At 42.6% G+C, this 27,700-nt stretch overlaps 1 protein-coding gene across 1 annotated transcript in view; it reads left to right on the top strand.

Annotated features, from left to right (window-relative positions):
• The window catches only part of GALNT17 (polypeptide N-acetylgalactosaminyltransferase 17), a 407,486-nt gene extending 380,797 nt beyond the window's left edge, over positions 1–26,689 (top strand). The window contains exons 9-11 of the mRNA XM_036226062.1: positions 5,927–6,022; positions 24,483–24,650; positions 25,211–26,689. Coding sequence (XP_036081955.1) covers positions 5,927–6,022; positions 24,483–24,650; positions 25,211–25,339 — 393 coding nt within the window. The 3' untranslated portion in view covers positions 25,340–26,689. The remainder of the gene's footprint in view (positions 1–5,926; positions 6,023–24,482; positions 24,651–25,210) is intronic.
• The last annotated feature ends 1,011 nt before the right edge of the window (positions 26,690–27,700 follow it).

Below are 27,700 nucleotides of genomic sequence, written 5' to 3'. Positions count from 1 at the left end.
ATCTGGAATAGGAAGCTTGCTTCTTGCAGGGGCAGTCTGGATAGTAGTTAGGGAAATGTGAAGACTCTGGAGCCACCCAGAGTGGCTCTTCTCGGCTCCCATTTCCACACCGTAAAATGAGGGAAGGAAAATGCTTACTGCATAGGATTGTTGGGAAGAGGAAATGAGCTGCAATGTGTAGGGATCTTAGAATAATACCTGGCATGCAGCAGTAACTATTAATAGATCCAAATTGCTTTGTCTTTTCTTCTTCAAAATAAATGCATAGTTTGGGGTTTTTTATTTGGTTGGTTTTTGTGTTGTTGTTATTGTTTTTGTTGTCAAAATATGATCAAATATGAAGGAAGCATTGAAAAATCATAGACAGAGGTTGGATTATTTGTAAGACAATTGGGTAAATTACCTACCTCTTTGGAAAAGAAACAATTTAGATTCTTATAGCTCACAAAATCCCAAAGTATATTTAGATGAGCTATAGCATTAAATGAAAGAAAAGAATCCATAATAGAACCATACAGAAATAGATATGAATCTGATCTCTGAAAGGGGAAGAGCTTTCTAAAAATGACAGCTGTGGAAGAAAATGCAAAGGAAAAGGATACTAAGGATCTGAACTCGTAAATATTAAAGTAAACTATATATCAACTGAATAGAGAAATAATATGCCAAACTGGAAGTATGTATGCCATAAATATTGTAGATGAATTGATAATACCATTAATACATAATGAGCCCTGCAAATTTTTTTTTTTAGAAATTAATCTACATTAAAAAGTTAAAAATTCCAAAAGAAAAAATAAGGTACAGGAGAAAATACAAATACTTGAAAAACACATTAAAAATTTTAATTTATTTCATAATCAAAGAAATTAAAACTAATTTAAAAATACATTGAGATAGATTTTTCCCTACTGCTAAATGAACAAATATTCATTTTGGGGATATATGTTGGTATTTTGTCAGCAAGGTCTTGGTAATATGAAAACCCACATATCCTCTGGTGAGAGCACAAATTGAAATAAGCTTTTAAAAAAGCAATTTGAACCACATGTATTAAAAGACTTAATGATAGTCATTTCACTCTTATCCTAAGCAAATAATCTGAAATGAGATTTGAGAGTAAAATTTTTCATCTCAGCGATTTTTTGTTTTGGTCCAAATTTTGAATCTATCTTCAAGGTTAGTTAAATACACTATATTAATGGTTTGAAATAGTTTGCAGCCATTTTAAAAGCTGTGTACAAAAGTTTAATGACATGAGAAAACATTGATAATATAATTCTTAAAAGGAAAAAGTCAGGATTATAAATTGGATTAGCTACTATTTTAGACTGGAAGCAAGTGAGAGAATAGCATTGGGAAATGGACATGATAGCTGTAGTTACCTCTGGGTATAGCAGACAGATAGTTTTTGTGTAGGTACTTTGTCTAGTTTCCCAATTATCACTAGTGTTTATGTGATATTATAATTAGAAGAAAAAGTTGTATTAACAAAGAAAGAATAAAAATGGAAAGATGCTAGAAGATGGCCAGGGCACAGTTTCACAGGCTATGCACTGCACAACTCCATGGCCTGCCATTCATGTGAAGCACGGTGAAAATGATGTCTCTGGACCTGAACAGTGGGGTGGCCTTGGAGGTAACATAGAGTGCACAGTCTGATTTTTGGAGGGGGGATGTCTTGTTTTTGCAAAGTTTTCTATCTCTTTAAAGTAATAAATTTAATGCATACATTCTATAGAAAATATAAAGGTAAAAACAAAACTTACTCTAATTCCCAATTTCCAGATATGATCAGTGTTAACATTTTAGGCATTCCCTATTACTCCTCTGTTTACTGAACTCATCATATACTGAAATATATGTCAGAAGGACAATAGCATTAAATTGAGAAATCTAACTAATCAAATTCAGTTTGGTAATAAAAGCTACCATTATTTAGACAACTCTTTTTTTTTTTTTTTTGATCACTAGAATGCTTTTGTTGTTGTTGTTATGATGACATTGGTTAATGAAATCCAGTTTCAAGTATACAATTCAACGATATGTATGTTCACCATCCATAGTTAGGTTTTTGTCTGTCACCACATATTTGATCACTTTTACCCCATCTACTTCCTTCCTTCCACCCTACCCTCTGGTAACCACTAGTCTATAGTCCATGTCCATGAGTCTCTCTTGTCATGTTTGTTTGTTGCTTTTAGGTTCATATCCCATGTATAAATGATATCACGTGGTTTTCAACTTTTTCCATCTGGCTTATTTCACTTAGCATGATTATCTTGAGGTCCATCTAGGTTGTTGGAAAGGGCAGTATTTCACCTCTTCTTATAGCTGAGTAATATTCCATAGTATAGATGTACCACAGCTTCTTTATCCAATTATCTCTTGTATGAAGAACTCTACTTTTAACACTCATCTCCTGCTGGTTCTTTTCCTCACAGCCAGACCCCTGAGCAGTGGTAAAAGAAGGCAAAGTGAATTCATACTATACATGCAGTTTGCACCCTTCATTTTCATGTACAATTCTACCTGAGCATCTTTCCCAGGCCAATTAATATTTCTGGGTTTTATGCTCCTTGTTCTCTTCTATTTTTCTTTACCTTGTTTTTTGGCTTTTAAAAACTTTCTAGTCATTTGAATTGTATATGTCTTGTTTCTGATAACATTGTGGTAACCTCTAAAAACAAAAACAAAACAAAACAAAACAATTTCTGAGCCCCAAAATGAAAGGTCAAGTGGTGTGTAATACAAAAACTTTAACACTCTTTCTCCTGATGTCTTCATCAACTTTTTAGTCTTTGTTAATATTATCTGGGATTTTAGACCCAAACATTATTATACTTTATTTGCATTTTATACCTTTCTTAAGAATAACTTTATAGTCAAATTCAGTTTGGTGACAAAATTTACCAGTGTTCAGGCAATTGTACAGTAATGCTCACTCCTACTAGTTTTTGTCACCACACCAGAACCCAGTACAGTGAGGAAGGAAGACAAATACCTCTGAGCAGTTGTCAGCTCCGGCTTGTCTGCGTCCCTCTACATCCAGTATCAGTGCCCAGGCCCATTTGGATAATAAATCACTTTTTTTTTAAAGTCTTATTAATCTCTATTAGCTGGAACATCTTATGATATTTTTTTAAAAAGATATGTGTATGCTTTATGTTCTGACTCTTAAATATATGAAATATTGCCTTCCTACATGCAAAAGCACTTCGGTGTGCACAAAAACACTGGGCCACTAATACTTTAGCCCAGAATGTTAGGGTCAGCTTACAGCCTGAACTGGCCCTGGTCCCTAGCTTACTTTCGCTCGCTTTTTTTCTTTATGCATTATTTATATGAAATATAACACTCATATAATGTGCATGAAGCACACATGTGCAACATAGTAATATAAAGCAAAAACCTATGTAGGTACCACCTGGGTGAAAAATAGAACATTGACAGCATCAATCCCACTTATCCTTTTTAACATTTAACTCAGGAATCACCTCCCCTGAGTCTCTGAACCCCTCAGATGGCGTAAAAACATCCCTTCGCTGCCCTGGCATAATTCACATGTTGTACTAGCTCTTTCTGTGTCTCTCCCCCAGACCACAGACTGCTTCAGGGCAGGGACTATTTTTTTAATCTTTGTATTTGTTAAACTTAGTACAATACCAGGCACTTACTAGGCTCTCAATAAATATTTGTTAAATTCATGAATGATAGATTAAATTGCATAAACATTAGAAACAAAATTTAAAAGCCTAGCATTTTGAAATCATGACATGGAATGTGCTATAAAGTCATTAATCTGCTTAATATGGAAAGAGCTCTTGCAAACCTATAAGAACGCCACTTGAGATCTCAGTGGTGAAATAAACAGATAATTCTCAAAAATAAAAATAATTACTAAACATAAAACATTTTAATTTACTATTAATTATAAATTTATAAAATAAAGATCTTTTTATTTACCTCCCCAAATAATAATATTTTAAATTATTTTAATCATCTATAATTTTTATTTATATGTATTTTAAAAGCTTGGTTAGACTTCATTAGATACTTTTTATCATATTGCTCTTGTGTATATACGAAAAGGAAAATATAAGCAAAGTACACTGGTAAAGGTAGTCCTTAAATTTTATCACTTTCAAAATCTAACTCTCTGAATTACTTTTTAACTTAGAAATTGTCCTGGTTTTTCTATGTAATCTGTCCTTTGCAGCATTGAAAGCATTGGCATCAAGCATTCCCTTAAATCATCTATAAAATAACTATGGTTATGGTGTTAGGCTCCTGTGCCAGCTTTGCAATTTCTTAGAGACAGCCGGCTGTGGACCATTTTGGGGAATGTTAGGCAACATAGCTGATTCATCACTTCTCTCTGCACCCCTATATAAATTTTTGGTACTTTGCGTTTAAAGGAATGCTCTACCATTGATTTTTTTCCCTATCTGGTGTTTTTATTTTTCTCTCCTCCTCTATTGAGATATAATTGACATATAACATTGTACATGTTTGAGGTGTACAAGGTATCGATTGGATACACTTATATATTGCAAAATGATTACCACTGTAGTGTTAGCTAACACCTCTATTGCCTCACATAATTACTATTTCTTTTTGTGGTGAGAACATTTAAGATCTACTCACTTAGCAACTTTCCAGTATATAATACAATATTATTAGCTATCATCAACGTGCCCCACAATAGATACTCAGAATTTATTGCTCTTATTACTGGAAGTTTGTACCCTTTAACCAATACAGTGTTTTTAGACGGTGAACCTCAGAACTGGTAGGTATTTACGTACCTTGTAAATTGTATATAAACTACTTTAAAGCACCCAGAAAGCAGCTAGGCAGCGTCGATACTGAAGTCCTTGATACTGTAATCCTAGTTTTGGGTTTTATTCAAGAAAATCTTAACTGTGAACAAAACTTTATACATCTTAAAGTTGTTTGTCTTTGTAAAAACAGAACAACACTAAATTTCCCAAAAACTGTGAAAAAATTAACTGATTGTGTGACAGGATTGTGAACAATTGTTACTTTCTTCTGTATTTTCCAAACTATTTCGATGAGATGGTGTTATTTTTATAGTCTCCAAAAAAAAGTCATTAAAAATTCACTCAGTTGTCTGAACCTAGACTCAATTTTGGTGCACAAAAGCAGAGTGTCCCTTGCCCCTCATCTTGATGTACCCCTGGTTAGTTTGGTTTCCGTGCAGAATATAATCTGGAGGGGACCATGAATATATGGGAAAGACCACCATTGCAGGGTGATGGGCAGGATGGACACCGATATAGAATAAGAGTGCACGTGGAGGTCCGAATTAGGTGAGTTCTTACAAGCTCCCAAAGAGACATGCCTAGGTCCTGGGGTTTTGTCTGAGGGACTTCTGTATATTCTTCTACAGGTGCAGTCCAAACACCTAGAATGGTATAGGCCTTCAGTAAACGCTTTTTAAATACATAAATAAATGTTGCTAGAGCTTAACATGATGGCAAGGCTTTTGTGTGTTTTATTGATTACTGTTCTTAATGCTTCTATGCCAGTAATGAGGTGAGAAGCTGAACTGTGATTGCCCGGGTTATCAAAATCAATGTTGGTGCCAAAGCCCACTTTGGATAACCAATGGGTGACTAGTGTTCCTATGTCCAAAAGCTTCCTAAGATCCTTTTTTATGTTGGTGATAGGGGAGCTGTGTATGTGGGTGTCACAGGCAGAGGATTGATGCCCCCAGCATCCAATGAAGGACGCTGTCTTTTCTGCTAAAGTGAGCACCTCACAGACTCAAGCTTTGGTCATTATGTCGGGCACCCCATGGCCTTCCCATCGAGAGACTGGGACCATGACATGGTGGGCCACTGGTTGGGCAGCAGCTCCACCAGATAATATCTGATGGGTGATGTTTTGCCTATTCCTGCAGCTTCGCAACAACAAGGCCAAAGACGTCTGCTTGGACCAGGGGCCGCTGGAGAACCACACAGCCATATTATACCCATGCCATGGCTGGGGACCCCAGGTAGGAGCCCATCTCTAACCTGAAAAGGGTAAATTCACTGGCCTAAGGGGATCTGTGGTACTTCCAGTAACTTCTGTTGTTCTTTACTTTGGTAGTTGTTACCTATTCTGAGAAGGCGGGGGGCTTTCTAGTTGTTATTTTATGAGTTAAGGAAAACAAGCAGTTGCATCAGCACAGATATTAAGATGATAAATGGGCATGTGTCATATTGAAAGAAAAATGCTAGTAGGCAAGTATGTATCACATGTGCATATGTTGTATTTATAACCAAATACACCTACTTACAACTTCAAAGAAAGAGCAGATTTCCCTCATATGAGCCTGATTGACATGTCCACCCTGAAAAGCCATCATCAGTAAGTATGATGCAGTCTGAAGGCACCGATACGAGAGCCAAGTGCCAACTGGAAAGGAGGAAGGTGCTTGCAGTATACCTCAGAGAACACAGGTGTTCCCTGGCCTTTCAGAAGAATGCATTAGATAATTCTAAAAGGGCAAAATGATCAACCAACAAAGTGAAAACAGAATCTGAGAAATGAATTTCATTTGACAACTTATGCTAGCCAATGGTGTATGTGTGTGCATATATGTGTGTGTGCACAGAGTTTAGCAAAAATTCTCTTAGATTGGGAATAAACATATCCAAAAATGTCATTCCACTTGACATTTATAAAAATTTAAAACATTTTTATATCAACCAGTAGTAATAAAAAGCAAGCTAAAAATTGGGAAAACATTTATTATTCAATCCTAGAGAAGCACTAGACAGTTGGTTCAAAGCCAGACTCACAGATTCTCTCTCTTGTGAAAGGAAGACACTGGACAAAATTCCCTGTACACTCCCATTGTCTCTGTCTATCTCAGGTCCTATAAACACACGTGTCCACGTGCAAATTCTCATTCATACACACATACTCGCACATGCATTCATAAAGGCTCATGGGCTTTCTCTGCCTATAGCGCTTTGCTTTCCCATTAAGCTATTACCTGGAAAGAGAAGAGCTGTATTTCCTCTACTATTACTGCGAGTAGTTCCTGTAGCCTAGAACCTCAGCCTCCATTCAATGTTATGGGTTCTCTGAAAGTGGATGAGAAATGTCAGGTAAAATCCTGAATCCTTTGATGCTTGTAGCCACTCCAAGAGTAGTAGGCAGCATGAGGAAACTGAGGCTCAGAAGGCCAAGTGCCTGTTAGCAAAGCAGACTAGAACTCGGGCCCTCCAGCACAACCAAAGGATTTTTAATTCAAGATTATTCACTGAGCCCTAGCACCATTCACAATTGGCTAAAAGTGCCCAAGGGGAGCAGGAGAATGACTGGGAAGCTTGGACTGGCTCCTTCCCATTGGGCAATGGGGCATTAGCATCAAAGGCAATATGTATTAAAGAATCCAGTGATTGTCTTAATCCATTCATTTACTCATTCTCTCAACAAATATGTTTTGGCCACCTACTACAGGTGCTAGTCATAATTACATAAGGCAATTGATAAGATATAATTCCTGCTCTCAAGTGGTTTACACTTGAGGAGCAGAGACAAGTAAAGAAGCAGGAAACCTACGGCACGGTGAGTATGCAAAGAGTAAGGTAGCCCAGGGTGCGGGGTGCTAAGAAACAGAGGAGTCCCTGTTTGGCAGGAGCTTCGAATGCAGGAGGGAAGTAAGTGCTGAGAGGGAAGATTGAAGACAGATGAAGAGGCAGATCCCAATGACCTGATAAGGCCTGCTCCAAGGCATTGGTGCTCACACTTCAGCGTGCAGCAGAATCACTTGGAAGGCTTATGAAAGTATTAAATGCCGGGCTCCATCCCAGAGTTTCTGAGTGAGGAGGCAGGGGTAGGGCCTGAGATTTTGCATTTCTAACAAGTTCCTAGATGATGCCAATGATGCTGGGACTTGACCCTGAGGGCAATGAGGAATCACTGAAGGGTTTGCCTGGGGTAATGATATGTTTACACAGAGAGCCCCCGGGAGAAGTTCAGAGAGGGATGGATGCTGTAGAGACATCCTGGCCTTTGGCCTCTTCTTACTGCAGTTTTCCCCTCCCCGAGTCTGAGGAGTGAAGTACCTTGGAGCCTTGGTGACTGGAGAAGTGGGTGTAGGGAGCTGAGGTTTGCATGGAATGGTGAAGCCAGCCATTTAAGAGGCTGCACCTTGGGATTGGCCAAATGACAAGCCAATAATTGGCCACACCTACTCTGGGGCAAGACACTGGGAGAAGGAGAGGGGGACGTGTTAGTATTGGGCCAGGAGGAGAGTAGGAGCCTGGACACTGAGCCATGGGGGTGTCCACTTCTGAGCCATACTGCTGTCTATACATGATCATTGATGGGGAAACATTAGCAGTAACTTTAAAAGAACACTTAATTCCCAGTCTTCTTTGCCCAATCTTTTAAATAAGGAACATTTGAACTGAGTACTTACTATGACATAATAGACACTATCACATTTAGATATTTGCATAATCAAAAACTGGCCTGTGGAGCCAACTTCTGTGAATGAGAAAGGGAGTAAGGATAGTTTAACGATGCCTCCCAGAGCTCTGAGGGCTTCCTCAGATGGCTCTAGGCAGTGGCTTTTTACTTGAGTGTTTCAGGGAACGTTTTCTAAGCCACTGGGAAGCTCTTGTCGGAACCGAGGATCAGTGCATTGAGGTGGTTCTATCTACTGCGGCCCTGTGGCCACCTCCACCAAAGTCCTCTGCCCTCCTCATCTGCTCTGGCTACTCAGGGCACCCTCTAATGCCCTACGATGTGCAGAGCTCCAAGCATAAGTCTAGAACAGACCCCCGTGAACCTGACCTTCCTCACTCTTCTGTCCAGAGTCTTTACTCTTATTGAATCCTCCCCTCAGGGTCCTAAATTGATCCAGCAGGAATGCCCAGGTGACCAATCTCCCAGACAACAGGGTCAAAACTTATTGAGAGTTTTCACCCTGATGATGGCCACTTGTTTACTCCCTGCCCAGACAGGAGCCAGGCACCAAGTTCCCCTGTCCTGCAAGGAGTTTAGCAGCATTCACAGCCCAGAACCAGGCCTTTGCTGGAAATAACTGGAATTTATGTTTCAGCACTTCTGCCTGCATGAGAACTTTCCCAAATGCATGCCCCTGCCACATAGCTGATTACGGAGTGGCAGACCAAATTAGGCAGTTCATTGCTCCCTCCAGTTCTAGGACGCGTACCTATAAGTCAGCCATGGTTGTCTTCCATTGGCTAAATTTTTAAACATAAATCTAATGTTGTTTTTTGTTCTACTGCATGTTCAGAATTAGAATGCACTCTTGGTACTGCTTTCCCGCTGCCAGGTGGCCCCTCCCCTCACTCATCAAGATTTCATCCCTTTCTCCTAAACTGCTCCCCCTATGCTAGGCATCATCTCCTACCTTGGCATCTTTTTAAATTGCTTCATAAAGTGCTGTGGGCTGCCAGGGACTGGATCAAGGCTCCTGTAACAAGGCAACATCCAGAAGAAGGAATTGGTGTTCCATGGACATTGTTAGCTTAATTAATGGACTCGGTTGTAATTTATTATCAAACAGTAATTAAACAGAGATAAAATAGGTGCTGAGGAGGGTGATTTCCTGTCTTGCAATGTGTGTTTGTCAACAAGATGGAAATGGTTTCATCAGAGAATTTGCTCACTTGCAAGTGACTGTGAGTTCATGACCAGCCTTGTTTTTTCTGGTCTCTAATTTGGATTAGACAAACATCTGCTTCTTTTTTCAGCCTAAATTTTATTTTAAAATATTATGTCAAGGACTCAGCAGCAGCCTTTGGTATTAGTTTGACCCCATTTAGAGCAAGGTCTTGTCTAAGGAGCCACAGCTTTCCACCCCACTTCAGGCCATTGCCATCTTGGGTCTAGGTCTGGTGAGTTCCCAAGCTGTTGCAGCCAAAGTCACCCCACAGGGGTATTGGGAATGGCCTCCTCTGCCAGCCCTCTCCTGCCTTCTCTCCCAGCCCACCCCACCAATCCTCCTCAGCCTCTGCTTCTGATTTCCCTTGATGGCAAAGGTCAAGAAGAGGCAATTGGGTGGGCAGTGCTGCCCCCGGAGGCTCAGGGGCACGGAGCATCTTCCTTACCCCTTAACCCCTCCAGTGGCCCTTGGGCTGCTTTATATCTCTGTACCTGACCTGTTGCCTGAGGGTTCCACATTTGTTGGACTGTGGCCTAGAGGCATGGCTGGGCTGATGACGACAGACTCATTTCTGATTTTAGTAACACGTATAATTCAATCAGGCTGACAGTGACTGCCCCCTTTACTGATGAGAAAATTGAGATTCAGGTAGTGCCATTCTACTTTTCGAACTAAAGTCCTATGATTCTTAATCTTGGACATGCTGCTGTGCCATCTGGGGAGTACGTCTCATATTTTTGAGCCCTCAAATGTTCTCTAGCCCACAGCATGCCACTGGCAGAAAGACTTGAGCAAGTGTAGGGCCAATGATAAGCAAGTGAAAAGTCAGAGCAAAGATACAGAGGTGGTGGCAGGGGTATCCACCATGTTTGGAGGAAAATAAGGCAGTCGGTCGGCCATGACAAGTGGTCGAGGGTGAGCAGCAAGGACAGAGCACTGAGAGCTCCCAGGTCCCTACCCAGTACCTTAAGTGTGGTCAACGGGACTGCTAGCTACCAGCGACCCACTGAAAATGCTTATCCTCGAGTCCCACCCAGACCTACTGACAGTGAGGTCCAGGAATCTGCAATCTACATGTTAATGGTCATCCCCAAGTGCTTTTCTTTTCAATCAATGCAATCATTGAGCATCTATTATGGGCAAAGCTAAGTGTTAGGTGTACAGTAATGATGGTATGTCCTTGTTTGCTCAGGACAGGCCCAGGTTATACCTAGAGTCCTAGCCTATTTTTTTTTAATGTATAGTACTATTTCAGTTTTATATATAAGTTCAGGTTTTTAAGGTAAAATTCACTCTTAATGTATAGTTTTGCAAGTTTTGACAAACACGTGTGGTGAAGTAACCCCACCTTTATCAAAGTAGAAAGCAATTCTGCCACCCCAACATTCCCCTGAGTTCCTTTGCTGTTAATTCCTCCCTCTGTCCCACATCAAATTATACACAACAAATTTGAGGACCAGCTTAACTGGGAGTGTGCATGGGAAGTCCCTACATGGCCACATGAGTGCAAACATAAAACGTCCCTGAGGATTTTGATATGGGCTCCTCCAGAGTTGAGGACCACAGCCTTCCAGTACCCCATGCCATGGACAGGGCATGACCAGCAGAGGTTTTGAATAAAGCAGCTCTGGGGACTTCCAGGGCCACCCTGAAACAAATACTCTCTGTAGCGGGACATCCCTAAGATGATGTGTGCTCTGCAGAGAGGAATCGAGGGGCTTCGGGCTCTATGCTGAGAATGTTTCTGACTCAGTGGGCTCCGGGTAGAGTACCACAGGTCTCCCTTCCATTTGTCCTTCTGTCGATACATTTTATTCTTCCTCTCTCCTGTTTTCTGAGATGCTCACATTCCTTCCCTCAGTTAATTCATCACAAGAATGACAGATGAGAATTATTTTATCCCATAATTAAACTTAATCTGATCTTGAACTTACTTTCTGACGGCTTCATCTTTTAAGTGATACATCATCCAACACCTTGTCAAGATGATGCATTGTGCCAGTAAGGCACTAGCGCCCCACTGGAGTGACAGGGCTCTAAGCTATTAGCATGTGAAAGGTACTTGAAGAACACAAAGGTTCATGATATCCAGAAGCCTCTTGGCTTCCAAAGTCATGTAAGTGTTGGAGCTCAGGGGATGGAACCATCCAAAGCATATTGGAGTTAACACCCAAAGAAAGATGGTTGTGCCTCCCAAAACAGGCCTGTGATTCTGGGAAAGAACTTCCCACATTTGGTAGGAAGCAAACCCACTAATACCTTCCAATTCCCGAAAAACACCATGAGGTCAAGCAGGAAACTTTAGACTTTATGGGCAAACAGGGTTGGAGGAGTAAAGACAGAGACATCTCATGTCAGGAAAACCCACCACATACACAGAGAGACAAGGAAAAGCAGGAGAGAAAACACTGGTGCTGTTTTACTCATCTGAAGTGAGACATCGTGGAGGTTCTGTGCCGCTCATTTCCATTGCCCGTGTCTTATGCAATATTTTAAGACTTTACCCCTGAATTCCAGTAAGATGGTCATAAATCATTTTGCCATGTTGCAGATAACAGGAATATTAAGAGACTTTTTTTGTTCCTCTGACTCATCTTCTCTAAAAATATTCAAAACATTTCTGATTGTATTACTTTGGGGTTGTTGGTCACTGATTCCTGGGCCCAGGCTCCGTGTGGCATGGGAACATGTCCCCGGCACCTGCCCTCTTCCCAGACCTCCGTGCGAGGCGGGATTACTGCCTTTCTGCGCCCTGAGACCTTCCAGAGGCTTTGGGAGCCTTGAGCCTCTTTCTCAGCTATCTGCTTTGCTTCCTTTTTCTATTTCCAATGTCTTGTTCTCTCTTTCTAATTATCTCTATCAAGCGGCTCTCAAAATCCATGTAGAGGGAGCTGGAATGCTTGATTTCCTAGTATACATAAGAAGTAAATGCACATGTCATTGATCTTGCTCAATGAGAACTCCAGGTTAAGGAGGAATTACTGTACTACTTTCTTCTTGCTAGAATTATCTGTTCTTTCCAGGAAATCAGAATTACAATCATAAAATTTTCCAGTAGAGTTTTCCAGTAGAGATTCTTAGTTAAAAATTTTATATCTCCTTAGAAGTTTAGTTGATTTTTCTCTAGACACAAAAATTGACCCAGGTAGGCTTTGTGTTAATGTTAAGCTTTGGAATAAGGAATTTAGACTGAACAACGTGGTGGTGGCCACGTTATTAACTGAACATTCCTACCTTCTTCAGAGCTGTTACATTCAAAGAAAAATCACTGCTAGTCTTTTTTTCTTTTCTGAAGACACAACAGCCTTACAGTGATTTCAAAAAATACAAATTTAAAACATCTGTATTCCTACTTCCCTGACACAACTATTACCATTTCTGAGGCTTACTTTCAGTCTTTTTTTTTTTTTTTTTGAAGAAATATCATGGTTTCTTAGGTTGTTTTTATACCAAATTAATAAAGAAAAAACACCACCACTTCTAAAAGACAAGAAGGGGAAGGGGAAGGCTGCTGGTGAAAAGGTATTTAGGGCCTTAGCACTACAAGGCACAGTAGAGTTAGTGCAAAATGTTAGTTGGCCATTTAGTTCAGAGTTTTGATTTTTCTTTGGAGAAGCAATGTCTGTTGAATGATTATTTTGAAATATGGTGCTTGTTTGGAATGGAAGGGGTCTGAGGACATGGTCAATAAGAATTAAGGTTAGATCTGAAAGAATTTAGGGCTAGTGGAGTTCAGGCCACTGCTGCAGGATGTCAAGGTCTCAGCAGTCTGGGTTTCCACTAAAGGAGGCTGAGGAAGACCAGACGTGGGTAACAGAACACCTACACTGTCCTCATCACCTGCCTGGTTCAGGAGCTAGGGGTTATGCAAAGTGCCACGGATCGGACGACTTGCTGGAACTTCACCCATGTAGGGACTACTGAGGGTGCCACGTACACACTGATAACGGTTGTGTGACCTCCTCATGGCTTCCTCCTGTATGTTCAGGAATTGAATATCATAGATGCTGGGCTCTGCTTTCAAAAGACTCATATCAATCATCTAGACTGCCTGATACTGCTCCCAAAAGACTAGGTTCATGTCCATGAAATTCCTGCAGGGCCTGAGTCTGTGGCCCCTCCATGGAGACTGAAGTGTCAACCAGCCAAGTCTTGAAGGTGAATCCCAAGAAGCTGAAAATCCTTTCTGCAACTTTCTGAGGGAATTTATCTCAATAGAAACATAGAAATTGACTGAACCACCAGCCCAGATTTGGCCCCCTGAGAACCACAATTTCTAGCTCACCCAGCATGGCTTACAATGATGAAGGCCCGGATCCCAAGGATGTATTCACTATGTGCTGGAGCACATGGTGGTGTGTAATCTACAAATGTCTAATGTTGAATGAAGAGTCACAAATGGCATATCAGCTGCTGGTGAGGAAGAGCTTGGATGTTTTGGCCAGGCCAGTGTTATGGCTGTGCGGTCAGCTTTGGGTGGCCATGGCCTGGCAATCTCCAGGAAAAGCTCCTGGGCTCAGGTGGGTGGGTGGAGATGGCAGTGTGAAAGGAACTAGTCTAGTTGGAGAGGTCCACAAAATGAGGAGGGAGAAGCCACTGTGCCAATGGAAATTTTGGCTTCTAGAATAGGAAAAAAATATAGTGTCTTCAGTGGAAAGTATAAAAGGGGAAGTGTCTCTACATTTTTAGTGTCATTGTCATTGTTTAGATAACATTATGTGAATAACAGACCCAGAACATGGCCTGGAATACAATGGCTATTTGGTTATGTGGGAAATATAGACCTGAATCTCAGGGGCTGGTTCCATTTCAGAGCATCTTCTCATGAATGTCATACCCAGGTCTACGTCTAACTCCTCTGTTAAGGCTCTGAATTCCTGGGTGGTTGAGGCTGCTCAAGAAGATGGTTTGCCTGAGACTCATCATGGAACCTGCCAAGAGCAGAAAACAGGCTGAGGTCTTCTCTCCCCACTGCAGAGGTATAAAGGAGAGATGCAAGTCAGAGATGAGAAGCCAAGAGAGCTAAGGACCTGGGGGCATCAGTGGAACACAGGGTAGCATTGGGGATACAGAGCTAAGTACCAATGGTCTAATGCAAGCCCTCAGCCTTCCAGTAATCTGGCCCATTCCTGGAATGGACATTTGGGATCTGGAACAAATCAGGGAAGTGAAGTGAGGGAGGGAAGGAGAAGGGCAGGAGCACAGCAAGGGGCAGACCCCAGCCTTCCCTGGGTCAGGTATTCAACATAAGAAACCATGGACCCAGCCCAAGAGAGCCCTGGATACTGGATAGCTGCCTGCAGTTACTCAGCTGCACAGTAGTACTGTTGAAGTACTTGAGATAGCAACACCTGTTCTGGGGGACCAATGGCTCTGGGAGAGAACAGGAAGCCTAGAGTGGCTGAATGCTGGGAAGGAGCTACGGCCAGAAAATGCTGGCCATGTACGGCCACATGGGAGGCAATAGGGAAGAAGAGAAGTCTTTGGAAGCAGAAGCAAGGCCCTGTCCTCTACCATTTCATGAGGCAGGGAAATAAGAATAATAAGGTTTACTATATATCACGTCCTCCTCTTACTCACTTATTTAACTCCATAACTAGCCTATGAGGCAAACCCTAAAATTATCCCCATTTTGAAGATGAGGAAGCAGAGCTCCTTAGGATTAAAGTAACTGGCACAGGGTTGTATAACCATTAGCGGCAGAGCTTGGATTTCTTAAACAGGCTTTAGAGTCCAAGTCCTTGACCATAAAATATATTCTGCCTCTTTGATGACACAGCACAACACCAGGGATGCTATATTAAATTGGCAAAGTGAGAAAGTGGGACGGATTTAACTAAGATTGTGCTAAAAAGGGAGCAAAGTGTTTGCCAGCACTTCTGTGCTGTACAGGGATACAATCTTACCGTCCTATTTCTCACACAGAGACAAGGAAGAAATGCATCTGTTTGTTGAAAAATTGAGTCTGTCTTACTGAGAAATAGAGTCTTTGCTCCTATAACCAATTTGCTCTTCTAACAGTCAGGGTGAGCTTGGAAGGCATGCTTAGGAATTTGTTCCCGATCCCTAGGAAGTTGGAATCAGCTCAGCTGCTCACCATTCCCTCTGCCACTTGCACTTCTGGCCTTCATGCTGGTGCTCTCACACTTAGGACCCCTCTCCAAGAGGCTCTAGCTATCTCCCTAAAGCTATATGGGCTGGACTCTGCCACCCCCACCTCCAATGGCACTGCTCCTGATCTACCCACCCACTCCTGCACCTATCTCTGCAAGGAAATTGACCAAAATTTTTATGGCACAAATATGTCTTCTCATTCATTCTAAGTAGAAAATGAGTTTTCTGGAAACATAATGCTTTAATCCAGCATGATGAGTCATTAGTGACAGAAGGGAGAAGACTGAGGAGGGAGGCCCTTGGGACCATCCCACTTCCAGGAACTGGCTCTCTGCAAAAACAAAACAAAACAAAAATCAAACAAACAAAACGATATCTGGTTCTCTAGCATGCCTTTTAAGTTTCCAGATATATATATTTTAAATTAACTTTATTTAATTAACAAACAAACAGGACTTAATATGTGCCATATCCTCTTCTTACTCATTTCTTTAAATGCATAACTACTCTATGGGGCAAATATTAAAATTATCCCCATTTTGAAGATGAGGAAACAGAGTCCCATAGGGCTCAAGTAAGAATAAGGTAAATAAGGTAAATACAATGAACCCCATCTATTTAAAGTATACATTTAATGAGTTTTGAAAGGTGCAGACATCTGCAATACTGCCTTCCCAATCAAGATACAGAGCATTTCCATACCCCCAAAGATTCCTCCTGACCCTTTCTTCACCTCCAACTCCGAGAGGTCCACCTCTCATCCACTTTGAGATATAGTTTGGAGACTTTTTTTTTCTTTCTATATTCAGTTTAATATCTGACATGCCCTGGACAGTAACAGAGAAGGGTTATTTGTTTTTAAAAATATACTGCACACATATAGTCACCAGAAACCACTCTTGTGGTTTCAGCCAAGCAATAAACAAATTTACCCCAAAACAGGTTTGAATCAATGGGACCCATCTCTCTGTGTCCTGTGTAGAAGGTAGGTAAACTGCATTCTTCATTTAACCTTTGTTTCCTACACTGACTAGACCTGATTTGAAAGTGATGAGAAAAACTCAATATGAAAGCAATTCAAGCCATCTTTTTATTGATAATTTGATGGATTTTGCTATTTCTGGAGTCATTTTGTTTATCTGGATATATCCTGAATATTTTAGCTTTCCCTCAAGGCTGTTAAATGTGAGTTAATAGTTGTATGTGCTTCTTAGCTCATCTCAAACAGAAAATTCTTTTTTTCTCCTTAATGAGAATTAACTGTATTTGAGCTTAGAGGTTTTTTCCTAATGCATTAGTGTTGTGTAGGATGATGTTCGTTTCTCCTCTTGGGCTCATCAGTCAAACCTAGAATAATCCCATTCAATTCAAAAGACGTTTATAGAGCATTTGCTTTTCATAAGATACTTTTCTTGGTCCTTATGCTATATAAAAAAATGCATAGGATACCACTGTCCTTAAACAACAATAACAAAAACCTGTAGCAGACAAAGACACATTTATAAAATACACAATTATGTAAATTGAGAGGTCCCATCTGGATGAAGGCTTTGGGGACCAGTGGAGATGGTAGGTGTAGGGTGGGGATATCTTCCATATAGGAAATACTGCTTTGAGGAAATCTCAAGTTATCTGTAAGACTAAGCCAAAAAACTAAGAGCTAAGCCTGAAACGGTAAGTTGGAACCCCGTAGCGAATGTCATCATAAAAATTTACTCTTAAATCAGTGGGCAGTGGGAGTAACTGAAGGCTGGGTCAGGGAAGGATATGATTTGAGCCTGCAGGATTGGATAGGACAGATGGGAATTGGGAAGGCCTGGAAATAGGAGAACTAATTGTAGAGCTGTGGCAGCAGTTCAGGTCCCAGAAAAGTCTCACCTGGGATATTAGGAGGAAATGTGTGAGAAAAATGTGTGGAGGCAAGAGGAGACATGTAACTTTGTGGATAAGAAAGAGGGAGAGAGAAAAGGTCATTCAAATGTACAAACTTGGAGCCTAGCAAGAGATCAGGGCCATGGGTGTATCACAGGAAGCCAATCCAAACAAAGGCAAATAGAGGAGAAAAAGGAAACAGGGTTGACTGGACACACAGAAGTACAAAGGAAAATAGTTGACATAAGTCTAAATATGTCATTAATTATGATAAAAACAAATAGACTAATCTTTCTGGTTAAGAGACAGAGACTATCACCTTAAATGTTTAAAAATCCAGTTTTCAAGAGACATATTTAAAACACAAAGAGAGAGAAATGTTGAAAGTAAAAGGATGAAAAAGGGAATGGCAGGCAAATGCTAAAAAGCAGGAAGCTGGAGTAACTACACTAATATAAAACAAAGCAACCTTCCATACGAAGTGCATTATTAAAGATGAATTGTGTCATTTTATGATGATGAAAGACTCAACTCACCAGGAAAATAGTCATTCTTCACTTGGATGCGCCTCTCAGATTTGTCACGTTCTCTCTTCCTTCAGTGTTATGACTCAGGTTCAGTCTTTCATCAGCCCCTGGACTTCCATCATGCCCCACCACAGTTCATTCCCCACTCAGCAGCCAGTGCGGTTGTCCTACAATTCAGATGCTTCTCACAAAAAAAAGCCCAGATTCCTGAACATGATGTGTCCATGTGACACAGTCTCATCTGCACTGTACCCGCCCCTCGCTGCTTCTGCCCCATCGCAGCTCTTCCACCGACGTTTTCTCTGGTCTCCAGGCCTTTGGACGCGCTGCCGCCGTTGTCCGGTCTGGTCTGCACTCTTCTCCTCATTCGGCTGGCTTGAATGCTGCCTTCTCTGGAAAGCCTTCTCTGCCTTCCCTCTTCTGGATGAGAGCCCCTCCTGTTCTGGCTCTAGGAAGACATTTAGCATATTTTATAGCATTATTTCACACTCTGTCATCCTTGCCTCTTTATTTGCCTGCCGACCTAAGTAAGGTGTGAGCTCCTTGAATGCACGTACTGTGTATTCACTAATGATATCAACAAAAATTTATCCAACGCCCACTATTGCCAGGTACTCTTCCACAAGCTAGGAATAAAGCTGTGAACAAAAAAGACAAACACATAAAACTTCTGCCTTCATGCCTTTCACGTTCTAGTGGAGGGAGCCAGAAAACAAACTCTATAAATCAGGAAAATACATAGTCTATTGGAAGTTACTGTGTGCTTGGAGAAGAATAAAGCAGGGGAAAAGATAAGGAGCAAGTGGTAGAGGTGAAATTTTAAATAAGTCAAGAGAAAGAATCACCAAGAAGATTACATTTAGGCAGAAACTTGAAAGAGGTGAGAGAGTAGGCTATTCATCTATCTGGGGGAAGAGCATTCAGCCGAGGAGGAACAGCAAGTGCAAAGGCTCTGAGCAAGAGCAAATGTGGCCTGTTAACAGACCAATGAGGAGGCCAGTGTGGCTGGAGCGAAATGAGCAAGGGGCAGAACGGTAGAGTTGGTCTTGTAGTTCATAGAAGGGTTTTGGCATGGCTTGGTTTCAATTTAAAGTAATATAATTTTAAATAATATATTTTTAAAAGCAATCACTCTGAATTCTATATTGAAAAAAAAAAAACAATGTAGGCAAGAGTGAGAGCTGTGAGACAAATTAGGAGGCCGCTGTACTACTCTAGTTGAGAGACGAAGGTGACTTGGAACAATGCAGGTGAAATCAGGGCATGCTTTGCGAATGGACTGAGTATGGTAGGTCAGAAGAAGAGATAAATAAAGTTAAGCCACAGTGTTTGGCCTAAGCAACTGGAAGGATGGCATTGTCATTACTGAAATGGAACAAATGTTGAATAAATGTCAGGGGAGGGGAGGGTGCAAAGGAAAGGAGGAGTTTGGTTTGGGTCACATAAATTTGAAATGCTTATTAGACATCCAAGTGGATGTTAAATGGGGTGTTAGAGATACAAATCTAGAAAGTTTGATTCAGAGATAGAAATTCGGCACAATTAGCAAAGTTAGAGTACAGATGCCACTGAAAACTCTGAGAATGGCAAGCTCTCCAAGACAGTGGGTATAGAGTGGGTATCACCTGCACCCAGCACAGCATCCGGCCCACAGTCGGTGCCCAATATAAAGACTAAGAAAAAGCAATTGAAGCTGATAATTAATGGATTTTGTTGACCTTCAAGAGAGCAATTCCAATAAATAGTAATGGTAGAAAATTGCAAGGCACTAAAGAATTAAAGAGAGGAAATTCAAGGTCAAAATTAGGAGGTAATAAGAGCCGTGGTTAGAAAAGTGTTTCTGGGCTTAAATATCTGGTTATGTTTGTAGCTTGGAAGAAGTGAAAGAGAAGGGAAAATATTTGCTTAAGGTACCTGCAGAGCGAGGAGAGGGCAGACACAGAAAGGAAGTGAGGAAATGTGAAGGAAGTCAGGTTTTGAGGGGTAGGAGAGATAACTTCTCAAGGGCAGTGAAGGCCCAGTACATCAGGCTAGGGATTGAGGAGAAAGGATACATTTTTAAAATCTGGACCCTGGGAGAGTGTGAATGGCATTGGCTGACAGAAAGTCACATATGGTGAATGAAAAGAGTGAACTAGGGCGAGGCCCAGGTGCAGTGAAATATGGGTAGCTCTGCAGTGGGTGTGGGCAGTCGACACCTGGGCCTAGCTCTGTGGAAGCAGGAACCAAGGGAACTTGCAGTGCCTGCAGTTCCGAGTGACCATGAGGTACCAGGATGACAGCCTGTGATTCACAGAAAAGGGCGCTGCTTGCGGTAGTGATGAACATTCTGGAAAGGAAATTAAGAAAACAACATCATTATAATAGCATCGAAAAAGATAAAATACTTAGGAATGTAACTAAAGAAGTGTAAGACTTGTACACTGAAAACTACAAAACACTATTGAAAGAAAAGAAAGACCTAAAAAAAGGATATCCTATGTTCATGGATGGGAAGACTCGCCACTGTTAAGGTGGCGGCACTCCCCAGGCTGGTCTACAGATTCAATGCAATCATCATCAACATTCTCACGGTCTTTTTTTTGCAGAAATGGAAAAGCTGATCCTAAAATTCATACGAAAATGCAAGAGATCCTGAATAGCCAGGACAATATTGAAAAAGAAGAATTAAAACTTACCAAAAAGCTGTAATAATTAAGACAATGTGGTACCGACATAAAGATAGACATATAGGTCAATGGAATAGTATTGAGAGATCAGAAAATAATCCTCACATTTATAGTCAATTGATTTTGAACAAAGACAATGAGACAATTCAATTGCAAAAGAATAGTGTTTTTAACAAATGATACGAAGACAACCAGATATCCACATGACAAAGAATGAATTTGGACCCATACCTTACATTGCATATAAAAATTAACTCAAAATGGATCAATGACCTAAATGTAAGAGCTAAAACTATAAAATTTTTAGAAAACACAGGGATAAATCTTCATAATCTTGGAATTGGCAATGGTTTCTTAGATATGACATCAAAAGCACAAGTAACCAAATAAAAAATAGATAAATGGGACTTATCAAAATTTAAAAATTTAAGCTTCGAAGGACACTAAAAAACAACCCACAGAATCAGAGAACATGTTAACAAATCATATATCTGAAAAAGGTCTAGCATCAAGAAATATAAAGAAATCTTACAACTCAACGATAAAATGACAACACAATTTAAAAGATAGGCAAAAGACCTGAATAGACATTTCTCCAAAGAAGATATACAAATAGCTAATAATGCTCACTATCATTAGTAGTTAAGGAAACGCAAATCAAGACTATAGTAAGATACCACTTCATACCCACTAGGATGGCTAGAATTTTTTTTAAACCACAATAACAAGAGTTGGGTGGCCTTGTATTTTGATGCGAGAAACAGCCTTCCCCCAGAGCAGAAATCTTGCAGGCTCCACTCACTTGCCCTGCCCACCTTGGTGCCTACTTGGCTTGGCGCTGGCGTGTGGCCTTTGCAGGTCCTAGTAGTCTGGGTCTCATTGTTTTCACGTCCTGACAGACTTCAGAAAGAAGAGACTCTAACTCCCAGTGGCATTTAGCTTCAGTCTTTAAACATCTGGGTCACAGATAATTCAGTTAATTAATGTTCTTAGTGCTTCTCGTTTGCCTGCTGGATAATAGATTGATTCATAATTTCAATAAGCAGCTGTGTATTTCTTTCCCTGAACATAAAGGCAGCTTGCTGTCATTCATCACTTTGCATTTGGTGAATTTAAATATGTTCAGAGACATTGTTTAGGGAGGCATGGGGAGGGTTTCTGATTTTCTTATCATTTTGCCTCTAACAATTACTCTGATTTGGAACTAATTTGGGTTTAAAGCACATGTTAACCACATATTTCTCAAGGGCACTTAATAAGCTCTCTGTCAGTTGATTCAGGGGGAGACTGGGAGGGCCCCCCTTTGGGGATCAGAGAAGAGGGTTTCTGAGTAGCTTCTACCAGTAGACAAGAGCCCCTGCAAAGAATCTTAACCCCTGGAGAAGAGGCACTCATGTCCCTAAGCAGAACTACCTTCCTGCTCCATTCCTGACCAGAGTTGCCCAGGCACTTGGGAGGAGGCCCATCTTTGGTGCACCTGCTGGGCCAGGGCCACCAACCACTGGGTCTCGAGGGACTGAGGAGAGAGGCCAGGACCCAGTCAGGTGACCGGATGCCTCAGTTTCCTCATCTTTGTAATGGGTAGAGTAATAGCACCTATCTCACAGGGATGTTATGAAAATCTCACTGTTTATCCTCTGTACAATGCTAATAAATGATGCAGTATATGCCTTTGATACATGCAAGCTGGTAATTTTTTAAAAATTTATTAGGAACCACCTGCATATTAATGATTATCACTCTCACCCCACCCATCTCTTAGAATTGTAAGAACAAACATGAGGAACATGCTTGCCTCTCTCATTGCCCTTACTGCCTACACTGGAATCATCTCAGTAGGAACACATCCCCATCCTTATATTCCCAGAAGCCTGTCCTCAGGCTGGGTACGCAGAGGGATTCCTCAAAAGATGCTTGTAAAGTTTAAAGAAATAGTGGGGCTACGAGTTTAAAGAAAACATGGAGTAGAAAGCAAGTACCAGTGCTGTGTTGCACATTTAAGATGTTCCTGCTTTTTTATCAATATAAATTATGTTGCAATTTTTTTAAAGGGTAACGTTTACCACATTTACAATTTGCTCATCCACAAACATGTTTTGAGCACTCGGTTTGTGACTTCTCTCCTAGCAAGGAATGAAATAAATTAGACACAGTCCCTAACCCTAAAGGAGTGTGAATGACAGGTGAATGCATTTGTTTACAAGTTGGAATACAGAGTTTGAAACAACATACACAGGCAAAAGAGGGGAGGCCACTGAAAGAGTGTGGGCCCTGTTGGGGTAATGTTGGCGGGCAACAACATTTCTGTATCAGTTAGCCATTGCTGCATAACAACTACCCCGAAATTCAGTGGCATAAAACAATATGCATTTATTATTGCTCATGAGTATATAGGCTAGCTAGATGGTTCTGTGATCTGGACCAGGCTCGACTGATTTTGGCTGGATTCATTCATGAGCTTCTTATCTAGCAGGTTGGCATGGGCTACCTCATCTCGGATAACCTCATCCCCTTGTCTAGTGGTTGGGCCACATGTCTCTCATCTGCTAGCAGGACACAAAGGTCTCACCCAGAAACAAGCACATCCTTGCTGTTGCCATGTTCTGTTGGCCAAAGCAAGTCACCAGTATCAAGGGGTGGGGAAATAGACTGCACCTGATGGAAATTGCTGCAAAGTCACATTACGGATGGTATTTAGCAGGACAAGTAAAGGAATGTGGCTGTCCTTGCATTCTACCACAATCTCCTAGCACTCCTTGCCGTACATGGAGCAGAAAGCAAGCACCAGGACTGTGTTGCACATTTAAGATATTTCTGCTTTTTCATCATTATAAATAATGTTGCAATAAATAGCCCATATGTAAACTTTTTTGCGGTTCTGATTATTTCCTTGAGATAGATTTCTAAAAGTGGATTTATTGAGTCAAAGGAGAGAAACATTTTTAAAGAATGATGTATATATTTTGAAATCCCCTTTTTGAAAGGTTGTAGTACTTTATCCTCCCTCCACTGTATCTTATGCTAACTTTGGCACAATGGGAAGAAATTCTTTTTTAATACATGGTTGCAGTTTTACTTTATTTATTTTAATACCTGTGAGGTTTAATGCTTTTTAGTATGTCTGTTTCTTCTTTCATTCATTGCCTCTCTGGGCCCTTTGCAGCAGGGCAGATTTAATTAATCCCAATTTACAAATGAGGAAGAAATGGAGGCTCAGAGAGGCTGATTATTCAAGGTAGCCCAGCCCGGTGAAAGTAGAGCCAAGCAGAAATTGGCTGTCCTGCTCTTTCACTTATTCCTACCCTCCCCCCGCCCCCGCCCTGCCTTGTCTCCACCCCCTATGTTGCCAGACAGAAGGCAACATAGACTCCTGAAACACTGACGTGCTTAGGGAAAAATCGGAGAGTGGCCCCAGGGAGCCTGCATCCAGGTTTAGCAAGTCAGAGGGAAGGGCTTCCTGGGGAGGGCTCACCGGTGAGTAGGGTGTGGGGGCGGGAGGTGTGATAGGGCCTGAGCAGTGGTGGCTAGGACTGCAGCAGTGACAGAGGCATATGTGAAATTTGCAGATCTGAGCTCTGTTTCCCTTCATGGTGTCACCCGTACATCAGCTCCTGATCTCCTGCTGCTCTGCTCTCTCTCCAGCTCGCCCGATACACCAAGGAAGGCTTTCTGCACTTGGGAGCCCTGGGGACAACCACACTCCTCCCTGACACCCGCTGCTTGGTGGACAACTCTAAGAGTCGGTTACCCCAGCTCCTTGACTGCGACAAGGTCAAGAGCAGCCTGTACAAGCGCTGGAACTTCATCCAAGTAAGTGCTTCACGGACGGGACTAGCACCCCTGAGCTGGTGAGGATGCTGCAGGCCACAGGGCAATTTGGCTTCCCCAAGAGTCCCCAGCAAAGTGCACCAAAGGTCTCCTAGCCCTGGACCAGGCGCATGGACTCAAAGAATAATTGGGGTGAACCAATGGGGGCGCTTCCATGGGAGACAGCCTTTCAGATCTCTACAGCAGGACTAGTCTGGGTTGAATCTGATAAATCTTGGGAGGGAAGTGTGAAGGTGATTTTTCTGAAATCTGCTAAGTACCTACAGCCAGTAGGATTAGGAATATCCCTGGAAATTCCCCATTCTAACATCATCCCCTACCAATGTTTATCACCTGGTTCAGCCACCCAAATTTGGTGAAGCTTATTTATCTTCTGACTTTAGGGTTTCCAGAGATGGCCCCAATGACCCTTCCCCCATGAGAGTCCATGTGCCGGGCACTATGGTGGTTAACCTTCTCTCTCTCTCTCCCTTCTGCCCCTCCCCCACCCTCCCTCTCCATCTGTTTTTTTCTCTCCTCCTTTTACCCCTGTCTCCTCCCAGAATGGAGCCATCATGAATAAGGGCACGGGGCGCTGCCTGGAGGTGGAGAACCATGGCCTGGCTGGCATTGACCTCATCCTCCGCAGCTGCACAGGACAGAGGTGGACAATTAAGAACTCCATCAAGTAGTGGGAGGAGCTGGGGACCCTGGAGCCTGACCCCTGGGGCAGGGTCTGCCTGTCCTCTGGATCAGCCACACTGATGGAGAGACAGTGGAGCCAGCAGGAGCTCGTGGGACTCCAGGGCTTCTCCAGAGCAATACAGGGGCCCCAGATGGAGACTTTGTGCCCTCATTGGGCACTCAGCTGCCATGAGGCTCATGCACCTTGGAAAAGCACCCCCTAACCCTTCTCTGAGACCCCAGAAGCCATTTCTCCTGCAGCCTAGGTGTGGATCTGGTACCAAGGAGAAAAACGTGCACATCTCCTCCTTGTCATCTTTCCTCTCACTGTCAGGACTGGGACTGGCAGGGGCCGCTCTCCTTTCTCATCTCTCTCTTGCAGCAACAGCTTCTGAATTCCACTCCAGCCCTCAACAGAGTGTAGGGGTGGGGTTCAGCCACATCCTAGCTCCCCCTCCTCAGCGGAGGCCTCAAGGCCCAGAGACTCAGTTTTCCCTGAGGTTGCTTCTGTCCAGATGTTCATTCACAACCCAAGACAAGCCTCCACACCACGCCTGTCTGTCAGGTGGCTTTGGCGGCTATAGCTCTGCAGTTTTTTGGACCCTCCCTAAGATGGCTTATAAGGATCTGACACTTCCATGGTTGCCTGGGCACAGGGGAGGCTCTTCTGCCTCTATCTGGAGGGAGCTGAGACAGGAATAGACTGAACACACAGGCTTGTCAGAGTTACGAGGGACCCCCAAGCTAGAGGCAGGCCAGTGCAGCTCTGCCTGCCTGGGGAATAGGGAGCCCTGACTCACAGATGCTGCCGCAGGGGAGCAGCAAGGGGCCTCCACCTGGAGCTTAAGGACTGGAGCCAACACAGCAAAAGGAGCCAGGACCCTCCCAGATGCTCTGTGCTCATCTCATTTCAGCCCATGCTCTGCTGGCTGACAGGGGAGAAGGCAGTCGATTCCTCTCTGAAGAGTAATAATTTTTTTTTTCCAATTGCCCTCTGGTTAGGGTGTACTTATAAATCAGAGTTAATATATGGACTTGTGTGCATGCATATGAGTACGTGTGCCTGTGTGGTGTGCTTGGCAGGGTGTGTGTGGCTGCATGTGTGTGTGTGTGCATGTGTGACACCACGTGTCATGTGTGTCTGGGTGTGTGTGTGTCTGAGTGTGTGGTAGAGCAGATGTGTGTAGCCTTGGGCTTGCCCCTTCATTGCTCACCTGGATCAGGTCAAGGCTGCTAACAAGCTTGGTGTGGGAGTGGCCATGCTTTGTTGGCCAGGAGGATGTGGCTCGGCCTTGCCCAAATGGTCTCCCAGATGGAAGGCTGTCCCTTCTGCCACTTGTCATATCTTCCCCTAGTGCTGGCCCACAGGCCAAGCCCTGCCCAGAACCAAAACCTGTAGTCGCCTAGTTTGGGGTTCACAGTGTCTCATGGGTGGCATCCTGTTGGTGGTCACCCCTGCACCACCTCCCCCCTTGTGAAATAAATACGTGTGAGCACTTCCCAAAGCAGCCTTGTTTGCTTCTTGATTTCTCCAGAACCCGGGGGAGTTCCTGGAACATGGCACAGGCTCCTTTGGCTTGGATTTGGACTTATTAAAGGCAAAAGCCCTCACAGCTTGCAGCTGAGACAAAGCCAACCTGCCCTTACAATCACCTCCCCGCTACTCCCACCCCAAAGCAGGAAGAATTTGACATTTGGCACTTTATTACTAACCCCCATAGACCCAGGATTAGGATAGTCGGGCTGGTGCAGACCTGTAAGGAAGAGGAGGGTTGGGGTGATCTGGCTGAGCTACACTGATCCACCACTCCCGCTGTCAGGCAGCAGCTCCCACCCCTGGAGACCATGGAGCCTGTGGTGGCAGCATCTGCCCCTTCTGTTCCTGGAAAAGTGGAATCTGAAAAGACTCAGGGCCTTCTGTCAAGGATGCATGGCTACGACAGCCCTGTGCCTCTTTACTGCGAGGAGGTCAAGAAGGCCCATCTCGTTTGGTGTCGCACGGCACACAGATACACTTATCAGTTGCCATTTTTCTTTTGGGTTCTACAAGCACATTGATGGGAAATGCTGCTGTTTGGTAATGCATTTGTCAGACTTAAATATTAGAGTGTCAGAGTGACTGTGAAGTGAAAAAAGCTAAAGATCTGCAGGATCCCATGTGGGGTCCAGGGAGACCCTGAGATAACATCACAGGTGGTGCTAGGGGAGGGGTCCTGCCCCGACTGAGCCATTCCCCCTCCTGTGCGTGCCATTTTAAAAATTCTCTTATTTTTATTTTTATTATTTTTTTTCCTGTGTGGGTCTTAAAGTAGAAGTTCAAAGAAAACCATCTTCTTTTACCATTAGCTACTACTCTGAGCCCAAATCCC

This window comes from Rousettus aegyptiacus, unplaced genomic scaffold, assembly GCF_014176215.1.
Source record: "Rousettus aegyptiacus isolate mRouAeg1 unplaced genomic scaffold, mRouAeg1.p scaffold_m13_p_8, whole genome shotgun sequence".
NCBI lineage: Eukaryota > Metazoa > Chordata > Mammalia > Chiroptera > Pteropodidae > Rousettus > Rousettus aegyptiacus.
Note: the sequence above shows the minus strand (reverse complement) of the source record. Positions and strands in the feature narration are given on the sequence as shown.